This window comes from Crotalus tigris, unplaced genomic scaffold, assembly GCF_016545835.1.
Source record: "Crotalus tigris isolate CLP2741 ecotype Arizona unplaced genomic scaffold, ASM1654583v1 scf7180000017764.6130737, whole genome shotgun sequence".
Taxonomy (NCBI): Eukaryota; Metazoa; Chordata; class Lepidosauria; order Squamata; family Viperidae; genus Crotalus; species Crotalus tigris.
Window position 1 is genome coordinate 1,604,889 of NW_024096618.1, and position 19,023 is coordinate 1,623,911.

General features: G+C 39.1%; 1 protein-coding gene across 2 annotated transcripts in view; it reads right to left on the reverse strand.

Moving 5' to 3' along the window:
- The window catches only part of GRK2 (G protein-coupled receptor kinase 2), a 50,442-nt gene extending 34,527 nt beyond the window's left edge, over nucleotides 1-15,915 (reverse strand). The window contains exons 1-2 of one of the 2 annotated variants that reach the window (XM_039341053.1): nucleotides 12,506-15,915; nucleotides 3,190-3,266 (exon numbers count right to left, since the gene is read on the reverse strand). In XM_039341053.1, coding sequence (XP_039196987.1) covers nucleotides 3,190-3,266; nucleotides 12,506-12,618 — 190 coding nt within the window. In that variant the 5' untranslated portion in view covers nucleotides 12,619-15,915. The remainder of the gene's footprint in view (nucleotides 1-3,189; nucleotides 3,267-12,505) is intronic. The other variant, XM_039341054.1, reaches the window with a different exon arrangement.
- Nucleotides 15,916-19,023: the final 3,108 nt, after the last annotated feature.

Here is a 19,023-nt window from a genome sequence, read left to right on the forward strand (position 1 = left end):
CCCTCTTCAACTGTTGGTCATGAGTCACAAATGTTCTAAGATTCCAATAATCAAAAGCACGTACCTAGAGCTATTGGAAAGCTATTTATCAATCACAATAAGTGATTAACTATAGCTTCCTAACCTATATAACTGTATCATTTTTGAAAATGTTAGAACCTGTGAATAATCCTAATCCATGGATTGTTTAATTAATATTCAGTGAATTAACCCAACTAGTTGTATTTAAACATCATTCTAAAGCAGGGGTGTCAAACAGCCGGCCTGTGGGCCGGATGCGTCATGGCAAAACCACGCCCACCCTATTGCCGGCAATGGAAAAATAGTCGTGACATGTTGTGACACATCACGTGACGTTGCAAGTTTGACACCCTTACTCTAAACTGTAAATTACTTATACAGGCTAGGTTCACATAAAATACTGAACAAGAAACTAGTGAGTGTTGCCTAGTCTGCTATATAAACCCAATTCGTACGATTAGTTGATGGCTCAGTATGTCAAGTGTGACCAGACCACGGAGTGCACTGAGAACTGAACTCATGGCTCTATTAATTAAAGATGAGTTGTGCAAACATAGCCACTGAACCATACACCAGCAAGCTACAGTTTTGCCTCATGTGTTATGTAAAGCCAACCTCACCAACCTTAAAATACTAATCCAGGAGTCTCACCCTGCCAGTGTTAGAAAGAGAGCAAATGAAACTGGATATTTAAAAACTATTAATCCCTGCACCACTTATAAATTTCTCAAGCATAGCATGCACCACTTTCTGCTTCTTATTCCCTCCTCAGCTCAGTCACTGAAGTGCAGGCTGATCAATTTCAATTTCAGTTTGTGGCTCAACAGTTCCAGGTGTCCCCATTGGCCTATGCTTCCCCCAAGTGCAAGGGGAGATTGCTGAGGTTAAAAGATTATTGAGAAAGCAACACAACCAGGAGAGAGAGAGAATAGGCAAAAATTGGGATATATCATGCGGAAACCACAAGTGGCCGTGGGTGTGGGAGGAAGCAAGAGCATTTCCTGTTGGGGCGGGGTGTAATAACGGAAAGGGGAAACACTGCTAGAGTACTTGCTGTTGCCTGGCTAAGCATGGGCGACAGTCCAGTATCACCCAGTGAGTCCTTCACCAACAGCCACTACTCACTCCCAGATTTATGTTTCCTGTACCTTTTATGAAACTTTATTTTATGTAAAGTACACTCTTCTCTGTTATTTATAGCTGGAGCAAACAGATCCTTCCTTTTTCCAGAAGGACAGAACTATTGGATGCAATGGTTTCACACTCCCCCCCCCCTTTATTCTGGGCAGGATCCTGGGTCTTCAACAAAAGACAAACGGAAATTTCGTGGGTAAATTCTCCCCATCGATCTTTCTATAGAGGCAAATATTTCACCTGATGAGATATTTACCCCTTCCACATCTGTTGATGGTACAGACATTCTAAAAGAAAAGGCTGACAGTTTTGATTCCTAAAGGTTCTTGCACCTTTAAGAACGGCAGAAAAGAAATCTCCTCCAGTGCAGATTTTCTGTTGACTGCAGTGAAGAGAAAAATCTGCAGGGAGAAACATTCTGCTTGCTGTGCAACTCTTAAAAGCAGAGGCACCTATAAAGGTTATGCTGAGCATAATCTACAGACGTGGAATTCCAAGAGGAAAGACATTTTCATGCACTTCCAACCCAGATATTTCAAATGCTTTTCCCTTCCAACAGCAGAATGTGCATGATTTGACATGCTACAAACTAGCCTGGTATGTCATGTAAATCTGGACTGCTGTGAGAACCCAGAAAACTAGGTGACTTAATCAAGTAAATGATAGTTAACATAGATAAGCATATCATGCAAACAACATTAATATTTATCAAGTGAAGCAAGCACTTTCCCAAACTAATGGAAGAGGAAACAGACACCATTGTAATGAGGACAAGAGGAAGCAAGTTTCTTTGCCGACTTCAGCTATTTATTCTCTTCTCCATTTTTTCCCTTTTTAACGGAGGCTTTAAGCTCATTTTGAATGACTCGGCTTGCTGTGCATCAATATGGAAGGCAATGTTACCAGGCTGAATGGCTTTCTCTAAGTAAGGCATCCTTTTTTTTTTTACCTGATACAGTATTTGTCCCTGTTTGCGGTTCTATGGTGTAATACATACTACCTTTCAAAATCCCTTTCTCTCATACAACTTTTAAGATACAAAACATCAGTTTCCTTTGCAAGTAGGCATCTTGGGACAGCCCTACCATGCCTATTAAGACAATGGAACTTGTAATCCTCATTGAAAGGATCATCAGGACAGGAGAGGCAAGAGACTTGTTAAAAGTGGCCATCATAGAAGGTAAAGGCTGCCCTAAACTGTAGCAGTGACTTAAAAAACTAAGATTATATCTTCTCCCTGAATCAAAGAATAGAAACTTTTTTCAGTTTGTATGATGAGTTTCCCTTTCACTTTTTATTTTGGTCGGGTATGTGTTTGTTACCATAAAAATTCTGTTGAATGAAAACTGAAATAAAAACTGAACAAAAAAAGTGCATAGCTAGATTAACTGATTTCTGGTCAGAAGCTTGAGCTCTAACAACCAAAACCATATATTGGTTGTGTTTGCCTAACTTGTTTATTCAAGGCAACTTAAGCTGTGATTGCACAATTCAGGCTGTTTGCAAATCATTCTAAACTTGAAATCATGGTTAGCAACCCATACTGGATGTGTTCACACGATATGTTATGCCATAACAAAATTACTTTATAGCTTAAGGCAGTGTTTCCCAAACTTGACAATTTTAAGGCATGAGGACTTCAACTCCCAGAATTCCACAGTCAGCATTGCTGGCTGTGGAATTCTGGGAGTTGAAGTCCACATGCCTTAAAATTGTCAAGTTTGGAAAACACTGGCTTAAGGTGATGATTTGCTTCATGGAACATCCTACCGTACAATGCCATTTGTTGATTCAGTTTTAGACTTTACATGTAGTTCAACTTGTTACCCAAACACAATTACATTTAACCATAAGGTAATTGCACAGTTCACATAATATGTTAAGCTAAAAAGTGCCTGGGTAACTTACAGTTCATTGTGTCATGCTGCAGCTACTGAGTAAGCAGCTCTGCAGATTTCCAATTCCATTGAACTTTCTTGTTTTAGGTAATGTATCTAGCTGAACCAATAGCCATGCAAAGGTTCTAATACTTACCGATCTTTTGAGAAAATATCTTGTCAAAGGTGACTTCACCCCGATCCTCCAAGTATTTCTGCATAACACTGCGGATGCTGCCAAGAGAAAGCACACAAGGGAAGTTAATTATGAAACATCTTTCTAGCTCTCCAAAGACTTTTCCCAAAGCATCTTAGAAACTAACAAATGTAGTATTTCTGATACTGAGAAGACTCTACAACAGATTAAGTATGTCTACCTTGGTACTAGTTTTCTTAAAGAGACTTCTCCAAATGTGATTGACAAATTGTCGTCCAACTAATATGCTCGAGTCTAAAATATCTAGAGAGCACTAGATTAAGAAAAACTTTTTAATCATCTTCAACAGAAAATATTTGACCACTCATGTACTAGCTACTTCGTTTTAGTTTTAAAGAAGAATGCTGTTCCTCTTTTGCACTAATTCTAACCATAAAAAAGAAATTGTACATTTGCAATAGGGATGTACTGTATTTCAGTTTTGAGGCTGAAAATTTGTCCTACATTGGACATGAATGTATTTATAGATGTCTCCTTAAAGTACCTGTTTTTCTTGGGTGTACACAGTAACTGTGCAATCCCAGGAAAATACAGTATAAGTCTCAGGTAAGGAGGCACCCGGATGCCTGCTCCAATGTACTCTGTCACATCCTTTTAACATTTAGTCAGTAGATACTTACTATAAAGAAAATGTGGTATTTCTAAAATGGGATCTAGATCTGAGAGATTAATTTTCAACAAAATAAAATATTTAGGATTACCTCTTTCAAGTGTGTAAAAGCAAACTGGGGACATATTCCACTGGAGCCATGTTCATTTTTCTAAGTGGTTTATCAAAATAAATGATTCCTTGACTTACAACTGCTTAGCAATAGTTTGAAGTTATAACAGTCTTAAAAAATGAATTACAATCTGTTCTTGAAATTACCCCACCACCCCTGCAGTAGCGTGATTGCTATTCAAGTGTTTGGCAACTGGCTTGCTTTTATGATGGTTGCAGTGTCTTGCAGTAACATGATCACAATTTGCAACCTCCCTAATGGGCTTCCAACAAGCAAAGTTAATTGGGAAAGCCAGATTCGCTTAACAACCATGTGATCCGCTTAAACAACCACAGTAAAAATGACCATAAAATTGGGTAGTCATATGATGACTCGTTTAATGACTGCACTATTGGTGGCCAAAATTCCTCTCTCTGCTGTTGTCTTAAATCAAAGAGTATCTGTAAGGAACATATAAATTGCCAAACATGATATTGGGACCGAGTATCTTTGGGCTGAAAATGAGCCAGAAATGTCAAGTTACAAAGGTATCTCAATGATGAGTTGGCAAGATTTTTAGGTGGCAATCTGGAAAACATACTACTGTATAATAGTTTCTGCATTAACTAGACATGATGAGTTAATGTATTACGAAGTATTGAAACTCTAATTTTAAACTTTTGCAATCTTTTTGAGATGATCCAAGGCCTTATTTCTTCTGTAAATATCTGCTTCTATGGTACAATTTTTCCCCCTCATAGAGATCAGCTGGATTTCCGAACTATCTGAGTGTTCATTTTTTTATTTTTACAAAATGAGAAAATCTGCATTAGCATCCTCCTATTTCAGTCTTAAATACAGTTATTTAAAGATTCCTCAATAGCTTCAACAATGTCACCTACCCATGTTTATGCTAAAACTATGTGATGTCATGATTTTTTGTCTTTGAGATTTATGTATAATCTGAAACTATGTTAGATGGATGGGTTTTTTTATGAAAAGAACGTATCCATCTTAGAAGGTGCAACATATCTTAGTCTATCACAAATACCGGTATGCCAAGACAGCGTTCCTAACACCTATAATTCATAACTAAATCTAATTTAACATGCCTTAATACAGTAATTATGCCTATGATTCTCTGGTTAGATTCTGAATGTACAATCATTACTCCATTTATGTACAGAAGTTTTAGCTTCTATACAGCTACTTTGTGCTCAATATGCTGAGCTGGAACACAGAAGCAAGCTTGCCTAACTTCCTGAGGTAAACCAAAGTAAACCAGTGTTTCTCAACCTTAACAACATTAATATATGTGGACTTCAACTCCCAGAATTCCCTAGCCAGCTGGTCCAGACTCTAGACAGGCAGAAAAGTTTTAAGAAAGATCGTTGGAACCACAAACTGTTAACAAAAAAACATGCTCGGGGAGAAACTCCCAGTTTCTAGTAAGTTCACATTAGTGGGGAAACCAGTTATAGTTCTTTCAGTGACAACTGCTGAAATGCAAAAGGTGAACATTTGCTGGTAAAGTTTAATGGTAATTACAAAAGTTTTAGGAATCTGATCCTAGTACTGATTCTTGTCTCAATTTTTTCTTAGTAAAATAAGGCTATATAGAGCATAGCAAAGGCTACTGAGAATGTTAGTTCCCTTGAATTCTTCTAGTACAGGCACTTAATGGAAGGTAGTTACTACCGTACTAAAAATAATCAGCCAGATGTTGAAAATGCTTTTACTCACATATAAGCCATTGGGAAGGAAATAGGAAATTACTTGCAAATAACCCTGAATATCGGAGCTGCTGTCAAAAATACTTTTTTGGACTGGAAGACAAAACACTGAATTTAACTTCAGTACTGACTCATTAACTCAAGTGCTCTGAAAGTGTAAGTTGTATCTTATGGAAAAAGTGTACAGCTTCCCTGAGGTTTGTGTGCAGGCAAACCAGGATTTTTGCCAGATATATTTATATACCATCCAGATCTCTCAGTGAGGAGGATGAGATGTTTCTAAATGTGATAAATAAAATTTTGCTGTTCTTTTGTCAGGACAGGCCAACAACTCTAGTTTTGCAAGTACACTTGTTTGCACATCCAAAATGGATCTTATCAAACATGCTCCCTTTCACTCTAAATAAACTGGCAACCAGATTTTCCAAGGAAACTTGGAGCAAGTTCTGATAAGTTGCCAACTCTGTACTTCCTCCAGTTTGACTTGAATCTGGATCATTGTTACTTGCTCTTGCTCTGCCTGGGTAAGCCAGCAGGTTCCCTCGCTGAAGAGGTAGTGAGGAAAGTGCAGGCATACCTTGAAAGAGCTCCAGCTTTGCACATTTCACAGTTCTGTGTATTCAAAACTGGATCACTCTCAAAATTTGCTCCTGCTCTGCTAGGAGACACTGGCAGGGAACTTACTCTTTTGTTAAATTTATACCTCATCTTGCCTTTAAGAGCCCCCAAATAGCTTATACGGCCGTTTCATTGTTTCCCTACAATACTGTATCACCCCTCTAAAAAAAAAAGTGCCTTAAGAGAGAATAATTGGCCTAAATTCACCCAATGGGTTTTTAAGGCTAAGAACAGACTTGAACGTGGATCTCCCACGTTTTGACCCAAATTATAAAAATCGCACTACCAAAACCTGGAGATAATTTTCACGTCTCTAATTTTAGGTGTGCAAGGCTCACGGCACGCATACATAAAACCGAACTCAATCTTGTTCTGCCTTCACACAGTCAGAATTTTCTACAGTTGGTGTAATAAAGATCAATTATTGATCAAGAATGAGCCGAGGTGGCGCAGCAGTTAGAGTGCAGTACTGCAGGCCACTTTAGCTGACTGTGTTCAGCAGGTCAGCGGTTCAAATCTCACCGGCTCAAGGTTGACTCAGCCTTCCATCCTTCCGGGTAGGTAAAATGAGGACCCAGATTGTTGGGGGCAATGTAAATATATATATACATTGCTTACTGGTGTACACCGCTTAGAGAGTGCTTGCACTTAAAGCGGTATATAAGTCTCATAAATAAATAAATAAATAAATAAAATGCTATTACAAAGGAAGGTGGCTATATTAAAAATAAAAACCTCAGGAATTACACAAAGATCATCCTTCTTATCAAAAATAAGATTGTAAATTGTTATTTGCAATGAAGTGTTTTTATTTTATAAAGTGCTATCATTTGCTTTATTTGATAGATGAAAAAGCATTTCTTAAAAATGTTGCATTCATTGCCCAACCACAGTAAAAATGATAATTTTATCCAAGGAGGTCATGCAAATTCATTTATCATTTAGGGGGTCAAAGCACAGCAATGGACGAGGGCCCCTGCCATGACTAATCACAGAAAAAGGAAATAAATGCATAGAAAATAGCCTGCTTCCCTTAACAGGAAAAAAAACCAACACACTCCACTAGTAACAAATAGATAAGGAAAGTTTTATTACTTGTTTTATAATCTTCTCTTTCTGCATAAAATGCTAAATTCTGCCCTCTCAAAAATGCTATACCCATGTTATAGTAACAAATTTCTAGCATCTGTGTACAACCTGCAAGACATTGATCAAGTGGTTGCCGCAAATAACGAGATCTAGATTGCTACAACTCTTGGTCTGTGTTGCAATTGCTTCTGTTGTAGAAGATCCAACGGGGGAGATACCATTTCCTGAAAACTGCAATGATTCTTCAATTTTAGGTGGAAGTGATGTGAGAAAAACACTTGAAGGGACAGATTCAATGTTGCTAAGGCAGGAACTGCAGAATATCAGGATCTACTGAAAACGGATGAAACTGTTCCATAATTAGAATTATGAAAGGCTGCTGTGCCAATTCTGCCTTCTGATATAGCCCAACCTTGTCCACTCTTTGTACATGTTGAACTATAGTTTCCATGATTCCTAATAAGCATGCCCTATAGCAGGGGTAGGCAACCTTAGCTCTTTTATGACTCGTGGACTTCAACTCCCAGAACTCCTGAGCCAGTCCACGAGTCATAAAAGAGCCAAGGTTGCCTACCCCTGCCCTATAGTCACAGCTGCTATAAAGTATGGGAACTGTAGCCAAATACATTAGTAGGATGTACAATTGGAAGAAGAGTTGTAGTGAAAAGCCCACCACACAAGGTAATTTGCTCAAGAGGGACTATTTGCACAATTTTGATTTTCTTGGCATAAAGTAGAATTCAATGTAATCGGTAAAATTTTGAGTTTGCTTTCTCAAGAGACCAATACTGTATGATTCTGAATAGTTTTGAACATTATCTCTTGCAATTTTGACAGCAATTTCCTTGTCTAAATTATTAATATTGTGTGATTTATGAGCCAGAATAGTGAGAATGGATGGCGAGAAATTTGGATTCAATAATCAGTTACAAAATTCACAGTGTGGCTGAGGCCATGTCACTGTATCTTGCTCTAAAGTAGCTCAACAGATCCACAATTCCCAAAGATCCAAGACGCTACACGGGTAATACTCAATACTCAATATCTGTCAAATGCCATACAAGTTACGAGCGTAGGGATGACATGAAAGAAATTGAGACATTAAGGGTACCATGAACCGAGAAAGACTTCAAATATTTTCAAGAATATCAAGAACAAGCATAACAAAGAATATACAGACAAAAAAGAATAAAATGTCTACTATACTAATGAGCATCTTCTACTCTGCAGCTTTTCTGTCTACTTTGTTCTTTGTCCTCCATCTATCACAGTTAGCCTCGACTTACAACCATTTATTTAGCAACTATTCAAAGCTAAAATAGCACTGAAAAAATTGACTTACAACCAGTTCTCGCACTTATGACCGTTGCAGCAACCCCCCGTCACATGATCAAAATTTAGGCGCTTGGAAATCAGCAAGCTTGACACATGTATTTATGATAGCTACAGTATCCCAGTGTCATATGATTGCCATTTGCAACTGTCCCAGCTAGATTCTGACAAGCAAAGCTGGATTTGCTTAACAACCCTATGATTCACTTAACTGCAGATTTGCTTAACCACCGTGACAAAGAAGATTGTAAAAGGTGCAACTCGCTTAATAACCATCTTGCTTAGAAATGGATATTCTGATCCCAATTGTTGTTATAAGTCGAGATATACTTGTATTCCAATCTTAGGCAGAATTTTTACCCCAGATCGGGAGAATAGAAATACTGCCCCAATATCACATATTGAGGACATGTAACCACTCCCTTTGCCATAAAAAAGAGGATTGGAAAATATGCACATAACCATTCAGAATATCTCAGAAATCAAACTTGAAAATAAACCACAATTCTTTTCATTATGTATAATTTCAGAACATACCAATGAAAAACACCGTAATTCATTAAGATATATATATATATACACTCGGGTCTGTGAGGACAAACTCTGTACAACACTGGAAAAAAGACATAGTACCAAAGATATCTCCTTGGGAACTCAAACTTGGAGAATACACAGCAATGGCAAAATTAACCATATATATACATAATAGAAATGTAGTAAATATAAGAAAAATGATTTTCATATATATATATGCTATATATCGGACAGCAAATAAGTACAAACACTTAGGAGCATAGTTTCTACATCTATGTTTATAAATACTGTAAACTGTTCAAACTGCAAAGAAGGGGGAATTCAGAAATCAAATATTTATCTATACTATTTTTAGTGGTTTTTCTATTTTTTAGTATGCACAGATAACACTGCAGTGGAGATTTGGCATTAAGCTCAGTGATTTATATTTTTTCATATCAAAAAACTTCAATGTACTTCATTTGGTATGGTTAACCTTCATTAATGTTATCCTGTGCATTAATTGTATAACTTCAGTAATTTTCTTGTCCACTTGTTCACATATCTTCTGAAAGTATCCCTTTGTTTAAAATAAAAATAGTGCTGATCCAAAAGCCAGCAGTTTTTAAAGCAATAGTTTCTTTATTAAAAAAAATGTATATTGCCTAACACTGTCTTGAGTTGAGGTGCAATAAAAATTAAATAAATAAATAATAAAGCACAAGATTCTTAGTGCTGTGGCTTTCCAATTTTCACAATGAAAACAGTAATTCTCATATTTCAAAAAGCAGATCAAACAAACAAAGAAAGAAAAAACAATAGAAAGCTATATGGGTCAACTATCCATGGAGAAATGTTTATGAAAAGAGTGTGTGCAGGGTCCTCACTGTCAGCAGTTCCCATAAATCACATGTATCTAGGTGCTTGATAATTAACATTGTGGCCTTCAGAAATGTGACAGTCAGCTTTGACTGGGATTGCTCTCCCATACCAAGGTCACATCAAGCAAGGCAATCACAAAAATCAATACAGGAGACAACTATTTAGCATATCTTCTGATCTACAAAGACAATCTAGATATTTAAAGACTCGTTAAATATCAGAACAGTTTCTGACATGTTATGTCCTATCCGTGATTGCCCAAAGCAAAATAAAATATGCATAAAACAATTCTACGAATAAGCTTTCTTCTGCAATGTGATTTAGGCTGAATTATGTCCAAGGCCTACCTCTTTGAAGCATTTCCAGTATCTGGTTTCAGAAGACATTTAAATTACATCCCTGAATCTGCAAACCCTAGCTTTCATTATTCCATCTGATGGGAATTCTCCAGTAGAGTTCCTGTTCTGACTGTGACAAAACTATTCTGCAGGCTTCTTCAACTCCTAATCATCTTTTGGGGTCTTGCTTCACTGATTAGAAGTTTGACCTTTTAATTTTTTCTTTTTTAGGACAACCTAAAATGAAAACCTTGTTGGTGCCTCCTTCTGTATTTAGATCTACACTTAAGATCATCTGTCTCCCATGCTTCTACATCAAGGAGATTGCAAGACTGACAAAACTGAAGACTTTTCTAATGAGTTTAGAAGAGAGAGGTAAATGGGAACATGCCACCAGTAATACCGTTAGTGCAAAGTTCGAGGAGAATTGATACTTAAATGATAAATATAATTTAATTCTGCAATTCCTGTTAAATTATTGTACGTCGCCCAGAGTCACTTCCAGTGACATGGGTGGCTATATAAATTGGATTAATAAAGAAATATTCTGCATGGCTGTGACTTAGCCAAGAGAGTTGCGAGAGAAGTTTTACTATCCAAGTTGGGGATGAAGGGTAAAGGCTGCTGGTTTATTCTCCCTGCTTTAAGATTCTTTCCTTCCAAGACTGTGGAACAGCACCTAAAGTTCCCATGTGGGCAACTACTTCCATATTGAAACCAGCAGCATGTGAAAAACACAAAGGCTCCTGGGTCTTTCAAGCATTGCCATGGTTACACATCTGCTTCATCTTCTAAAAGAGCAGCTGCCATTTTTTTCCCTCCAAGGGTGCTTTTTGCTTTATTTCAGAGACTATCCATTCATCCACCCTTCAATGGTAGGGGAGCAGAGGGAAGCTGTGTCTGAGTAGCCATCGGCCTCAGCTGAGAAAACCCAAGGTTATTGGATGAGATGGAGTAGAGCAGAATAGGCCAGATGTCACATGGAGGTTGGCAAAAGAAGAGGGAGGTAAGAGGGAGAATAGAAGACAGCCTGCACTTCCCTATGTGCTGTCGGTGCAGAATGCCTGTCAGGCCCAACCCAGTTGTCCTTGGTAACAGCTGCTGGGAAGCGAGTTAAGGGTTGGCCAAACTAAATTGTGGCCCTTGGATTTTATGCGCCAAGACCATTTTGGTGTCACCCGACAGTAAAATCCTTACATGAAGCAAATCTTCTACCAAATGCGTTCCTCCTTATTTGTTTTGAGAAAAACTGCACCTTGGTGACCTTGCAAAGGATTTGCACAGGATTGCAATGTTGTTTGAACAGCTCTAATTCCCATTTAAGTTTAGAGTAACAAGGGGCATGAACAAGCCTAAGTGCAATCCCATTTCCAAGCCACAGTGCTAAAGAAATATAGACGTAAGCGTTTGTATTTAAGTTTGTATTAGAAGAGATTCTTGTGAACAAGTGACAATGGTCCACTCCCTGAACAGAATACAGCATAAACATATGCAAGTGGCTAGGCTATTTGAACATGGGTACAGCCTTAATGCATGCTCTCTGGAGTACACAGAGGAGCAGATGCTGGATGGCTCAGAAAATCATATATTTTATACAGCCTGCCTCTCTGCAGAGATTAACAACAGCTTGTTACACATACATGAGAAACAAAAGAGGACTGTGACAAGCAGATAAGGAAAACGGCAGTATGGGGAAGAGGCTTGTTATTCTGTGAATGTGGACCAGGATGTCTGCTGTTGTAAGGAATAATGCCCTTCAAATTGGGCCGAATGAAGAATGGGGACACGTGATACCCCTTCCTATTGCCCACGGTAGTAACCCAAAACACAGAACAGGAAAGATGACATTTAAAGGAGCTATTCCTTCTCCCATCTTTTCCTCCGAGGACAGAAGAGGCGAGCGAAGCTGGCACGGTTAATCTCAAGAGCGCTCTCAAGACAGATGGACGTTCATACACGCGCCCGCGCACTCACACGCACAGATAGACAGGCAACCGGGGCCAACTCCACGGCGCCTCACGCCGGGCTCCCACACCTGCCCCCAGCTCACCTCGGCTCAGGTAGGATGATCTTCTTGCTGGCTCGAGCCGCCGGAGTAGATTTACTTTTCTCCATTGCCATTAAGTAGCTCACATCGGCGAGCACAGCCTCCAAGTCGGCCATCTTGCCAGGAAATATTTCTTCTTCTGCTTTCCTTTTTTTCACAATCAATTCTCCGATTATTCCCCGCGGCCTCCGGGGCTGCCTCGTCTCCTCTTGCCTCGTCGGAGCGGGTGCCGCTACGCGTGCCGAGGGAGGGGAGAGGGCGGAGGAGCGGGGATCGGTCCCCCCCACCCCTCTTACCAACAGACCCACATGATGCCTGTGCGGGAAGCCGCGCGTCCACCTTATTTCTGCACCGACGCCGCTGGCTCCTTCGCCTGCTGGCTGCTACTACCGTGCCTGCTCTGGGACTAGGCGCGCAGTCTGTGTGTACGTATAAGAGGGGAGGGCTGCGCTTTCGCCGCCTGTCAACGCGGGGAAGGGAGCGGGGCGCCGCTTTGGAACTCGAGCGCTGGGTCCGGTCGGGGTTTCTCTCCCGAGGCGGAGCGCAAGCCCGGCCTGGAGGAAAGGCGCCGCCAAGGCAGCCCGGCGGAAGGGAGGGAAGAATCGGTTCACGCCCGGACGCGGATTGAAGTTTAGGAGCGAACCTGGAGCTCGCGAGCTTCCTCCTCGCCCGCGGGCTTCTCCCTCCCCCTCCCCCCAGCCCCGCGGGAGCAAAGGTCTCTGGGCCCAGCGGCGCAGCGCTCCGGATCCCTTGGGGGCAACTTCAACAGCACCCGCGCTGCTGGCGGGCAATAAGAAGAGGTTGCTTTGGACGCCGAAGGAAGTTCACCGCCCAATGCTGCCCTCCAGAGACTGCGGGCGGACTTACAACGTGCTTGCTCTACGCCACTTTTAGTCTCTCGCTTTCTCCCCCCCCCCCCGCCCCAAGCAATTTCCATCTCGATACGAGCACAGCCCAAGGCAGCTCGTTGCAATGGTGGGGGGGGGGACGCTCCAATCGAGAAGCGCTCGGAGGCCTAACGGGCCAATTCGTACTGCTCTCGGTTGCTGCATAGGCATGCGCAACACGCCCTTTGCCTAGCATCCTCCTTTAGATGGGAAAGTTATGTGGCAAGAAAAATAGGCACTCTACTGTTGATTAATAAAGATATTCACGCAAGTGTGAGAAAGAAAGGAACCAGCTATATTGTATTCACGCATGGAGGCAGGAGAAGTAGGGCTGACACAAATGGGTCAGTCATTAAACAAATCATTCCTCTTATTTGAGGAACAAGTATTCAGGCCCAAATAGTCCTACTTTGAACACATTAGGTGAACATCCAGGTTTTTGGAGAAGACTAATTCTGGGAAGGAATTGCAAGAAGAGGATAACTTAACAGAAAGTTGAATGGACTCCGTTACAGTGGTGATTGGGTGCATTGGTGGAAGATCTGAAGGACCAGGTTAGGGACAGATAGTAACTTTTTCTTCTTTCAATAAGCAACTGAAAAACCTCATGACTTCTTAAGGAGTTTGATATTGTCTGCTCCCTGAAATTATGCCAAGAACAATTTATTACATTTATCTGCCTACAATCTGCCTTCAGATCAAGATAGGGAGAATTAGGATGATTGTAATCCAAGAATAAATTTTCAGCATGTTTCTCTGGTTTCAACACATGTCATAATGACTGCAAAAGCACGTATTGATCTTCCTGTAGAAATGGAGTATCATCATAGATGTAATGTTACAAACAGAGTTTTGTACACCATCCGTTTCCTGAAATTCAGTTATTTTTTCTCAATCCATACAGTACAGAAACATCTATCCAGTGTAACAGAATCAACTAATAAAGACACAAATCCAGTGGCGGGATTCAGCCAGTTCACACCAGCTTGGCAGAACCGGTAGCTAACTTTTTGTTGCCTGGGCCCAGAATGGGCTTCCGGAAGCGGCATTCACACAGAGAACCAGTTGTTCACATATTTGAATCCCACCACTGCACAAATCAACTGTACCAATCATATTTCTTTTTTGCTTGTGATCATACTGATCCTTTGCGTCATTTAAATCCTATAGTTAGTCATGCCCAAAAGTTGTTAATCCGGTTTTTCAGTATGAACTGGTCCTCACTATGACTAATATGAAATTCAGACCGGATATTTTTTTTTAGGAGTTTATTACATAGGTTGTGAAGTAATTTCCTTAAACAATCCTGCCTCTCTACTTTTTATTTGCATTTTGCATACCAGAGTGACCACCATTATTATTATAGATACAGCACATATAGCTGAGATAAAATATATGCCCTTCTGAAAGCTGGAAAACTTTGGGCTGGAATTCCATGGTGGTCTCCTGCCCAAGAATCTACCTGCTGACAAGACTGGCTAGGTGTCCTAAAATTTAGTATGGGGCAAGGAATATTACTACTGAAAATGCAATTGATATTTTCTTCCATCTGAAAAATAAAGTTTATTTTTTTCTTAAACAACTTTCTAGTTAAATATTTCAAAGCTTTTTTAGGACTTTGGAAAAGCAAACCAACTCTGCATGAGCTTCAGATGAATTGATTCTGCATCAGTTGAGTAAATGATGACGTGGAACAGCTCTACAATATGAAACAGGATACGTGGAGCATAGCAGTTCACCTTTTCTTCGGATTAAACAACTAAGTATGTGTAAACAACAAGTATAAATCATTTGCTGTATAATAGCTTTTATAGTATCTACAGGAATATTTCCAGAGGCATCTGGTTAGCCACAGTGGGAAAAATTGCTGTAGTCTAGCTAGGGCTTTGATCTAACCCAGCAAGACTCTTTTTTTGCACATTTCTAAATATAACTTGTTAGGCACCTGACTATAACTGGCTGTGAAAGTGGGTCAAGTTAAGCCTTTTTTTGCATTGTAAATCACATTGAGCTGGATGGCATGTTAAAATTATGTGAACAATATAAAATCTGGCCTGAGCACTACTATAACAATGGATAGAGCAACTTGATGAGGAAGTTGCCAGTTTTACATTCATTGTAGCTCAGGTTTGGTTTTACTGCCTTCCATTAATATCAATCAGAAGAATAAAAAATATAAAAATAATTCTGCATTCTATAAGGCCTCGGCCAAAATACTCCCAGCCTACAGCCAATATTTCCTCTTGGTAATGTACCAATATACCTTTACATGGCATGCATAATAGTTCTAAGTAGTTCATAAAATTTCCCTAATAATTTTTTTTAAACATAAAGTGTAAAACATACAAAAATTTATTGTCTATGTCTTAGATCCAGTGAAATAAATGAGATGTAAGCTTGTAATAATTATTGCTCAGAATTGCAATAGATCTGTTCTATGTATGGATGAGTCCAGATCCAATCTAATAGACATCTCTTCTTGTCAACATGAATGGAAGGAAATCACAACTCCACTTTTCTTAGAGATTATAATAAAATGACATTTATATTCTTATTCCTTGTAAGAATAAACTTTGTATAAAATTTTGATTTTTTGTTTGAATTTCTGTTGTGAGCTGAAATACAGTGTACTTATACAGATCTGGAAATAGGGGTGGAGTTTTTTTGGATTTTGATATGTAGCATAATACTTTATTTATTACATTGTTTTTAAATTTTGGAACACTAGATGTAGTAACAAGAGTTGCCTTTCACTGTAGTTTAATAAACATGCCTTTGTTTCCAGTGTTCAGTCTTCAAGCGCTGGAGAGATAATCATTATAACAGCCACTTTTTTACAAGCTCTCTTCCCATATCGGTGGCTGATTTGCTCTGAGGATATAACCCAGACATGTCAAACACAAGGCCCGGGGACCGGATGCGGCCCGTGAAGTGGTTTCATGTGGCCCATGAAGCCATCCTGGAAACAGTGAGGGAACAGCCCCCGCTGCTTTGGCCCTGGCCCAGGCCAGCGGGGAGCCAATGTACAATTTTGTGGTGGCCATCTATGCTGAAACGCATTCAGTCTTAGCTCCACAAGGCCGTCTAGAAACAGGGAGGAACCAGCCTCTGCTGCGTTGGCCCTGTCCCCTGGGTGCATGCTGGGGAGGTGTCACCCTTTGTAAGGAATGACAAAATGGACCATGCCTTGGTGCTTGCCCTGGTCCCACCCCCTTCTGCCAGAGACCCTCAGAACTGTCCCACTCCTGCCCAGGCCCCCACAGGCACCCTTGATGCAAACAATGTAGAGCAGACCATGCCCACCCAGTAGGCCACATCCACTCCATCCATACCCACCCAGTAGGCTGCACCCATCCTGGCCACACCCACCCAGCCCCCCCAAGGGCAACCAAAATGCTGATGCGGCCCTCAATGAAATTGAGTTTGATACCCCTGATATAACCAATCCGTAGTAACAGGGATCAGGCTCTTTTACCATAAGAAGAGTATACAAATGGATTAACCATTACATCGAAAGTGAATATAAGTGGATTAATCCTAGCTTTTTGCTATCATAGATTATTAGGTAGCATCTCCAACTGATATCACAGTACTCCAAATCCAAGGTTATTACAATGTCAAGTTTCTGTGTCCTCCTCTTGTTTTAATAATGAGCAGTTGCAAATTTTATTTATTTTTTTGATAAATTGACTTTTTTGAATAGAGAAAAGACATTATTGATTAGTGACTGGAAGCCTTTTATTTATTTATTTATATTCTGTCTTTATTATTTTTTTATTATTTTTACAAATAAATCAAGGTGGCAAATATATCCAACATACCTTCCTCCTCCTATTTTCTCCACAACAACCCTGAGAGGTAGGTTGAGCTGAGAGAGAGAGTGCCTGACCCAAACTTACCCAGCTGGCTTTTATGGGTAAGGCAGAACTTGAACTCACAGTCCCCCTCTTTCTAGCCTGGTGTCTTAACCACTACATCATAAGTGAAAAATAAAAAAAGCGAATTTGTGATTTATGGTTTTGATAATTAGACAAAATAGATTATAGGAAAAAAGTAATATGATATGACATTAGAGAGAGAAATTAAAATATATTTATGCTTATAACTTCTGTGAAGAATATTGGAAACCTCTTCTTTATATCTTTTTTCTTTTCTATTTTTTCTTCAACTTTTTTCTTCTTTTGCACTTTTTGTTTTGTTGTTCTTTTGTTCTTTTTCCTTCCTTAGATTTAGTAGGTAGTTTTACTACAATTACTTTGTGTTCATTTTTAATCTTCTTGTTTAAAAGTTTTAACAGAAATTATATACGGTATAAATGAATTTTTATAGATTCAGTTAAACTCAGGTTTTCATTAGGTTTTCTACCATGAATTCAAGATCACTTCTTGTTTATCATCCATAAAGACCTATCATTATCAATGTGAAATTATAATTTTTCTCCAATGTATCTGACATTTATTGAATTTCATTTGTCATACTTTGGCTTTAGCTCTAATTTTTGAGAAATGTTTGAATTTTTGAACATTGCTCGGCTGTAATTTATAAATCTGACTATGTTGTTTCTCAGCCATTATTCCATTTTAGCTTACAATACTAATCCAGGGTGAGTAGTGCAATTTTTTTATTGCAAGAACAATCTATTAATTTTATCCTATGATTTATATTTTTAAAAATTATGTTACCAATAATGAGTATATCCTGTCTTTTATGCAAGATTTTATAAAGACTTGTTTGTGAAATATTTCCTTAAACATGAGTTCAGAAATGAATTATACGATATGTCTTTACCCCTATCTCTTACTATCATTCATAAAGAGCACTAAAAATTAAACAGAAATGCCATGCTTTTAGCCCACAATGACTATGGTTTTATTTAATGAATGCCTTCCACTGATTTACGAGAAATAGATTATTAATCTAACGGTAATTCAATTTTTGTTCTTATTTGGGTTGTTATACTCATCTGTATATTATAATATTATTATATACAAACATTTGGCTGAAATGAGTTTCATAGGCAGGCAGATAAATGTGTTACTTCCTTGTAATTAAAAGCAATAAGGATATAGTGAACAATAAGGAAGCTATTTAAACTTTATAGGAAGAGATAAATATGTGGATATAATGTCCATTTGGAAAAGTTAAATGTATATGCAGGAAAAGTTATATAAGACAAGCTTTTTTAAACAAAAAACAAGTAAAATACAGCAAGGGAGAAAATGGCAATAAAAACTTCAGAAAATTGCTGGTTTCCTTAAAAACTTGTGATGAAAGTTAGCCCAGAGAAGAAATATTAAAAAGGGCAGAAAGGTGTATTTTTCCTCAAAAGGACTTTTTGGAACCGGACCTGGCTCCAAGTCTATCTCTCTGCCCCAGGCAAGACTTTGGCCCCATGCAGGTGCAGATGTGGAACCATCAGAGAGTTGGAGCCAGAGCAGTCAAGAAGACAGAAGAGAAGATCTGCATACCCCACCCAAACTCTAGGAATCAGCCCCATCACCTGGGAAGCAGGATATGATAATAGAATTAAACCACAGATATCAAGGCCTAGACAAACACTCAGAAACAGCCTCAAGGTTCATGCCACAGGAACAGGAAACTATTCCAAACAAGGCTAGAGGGGGTATAAAAACC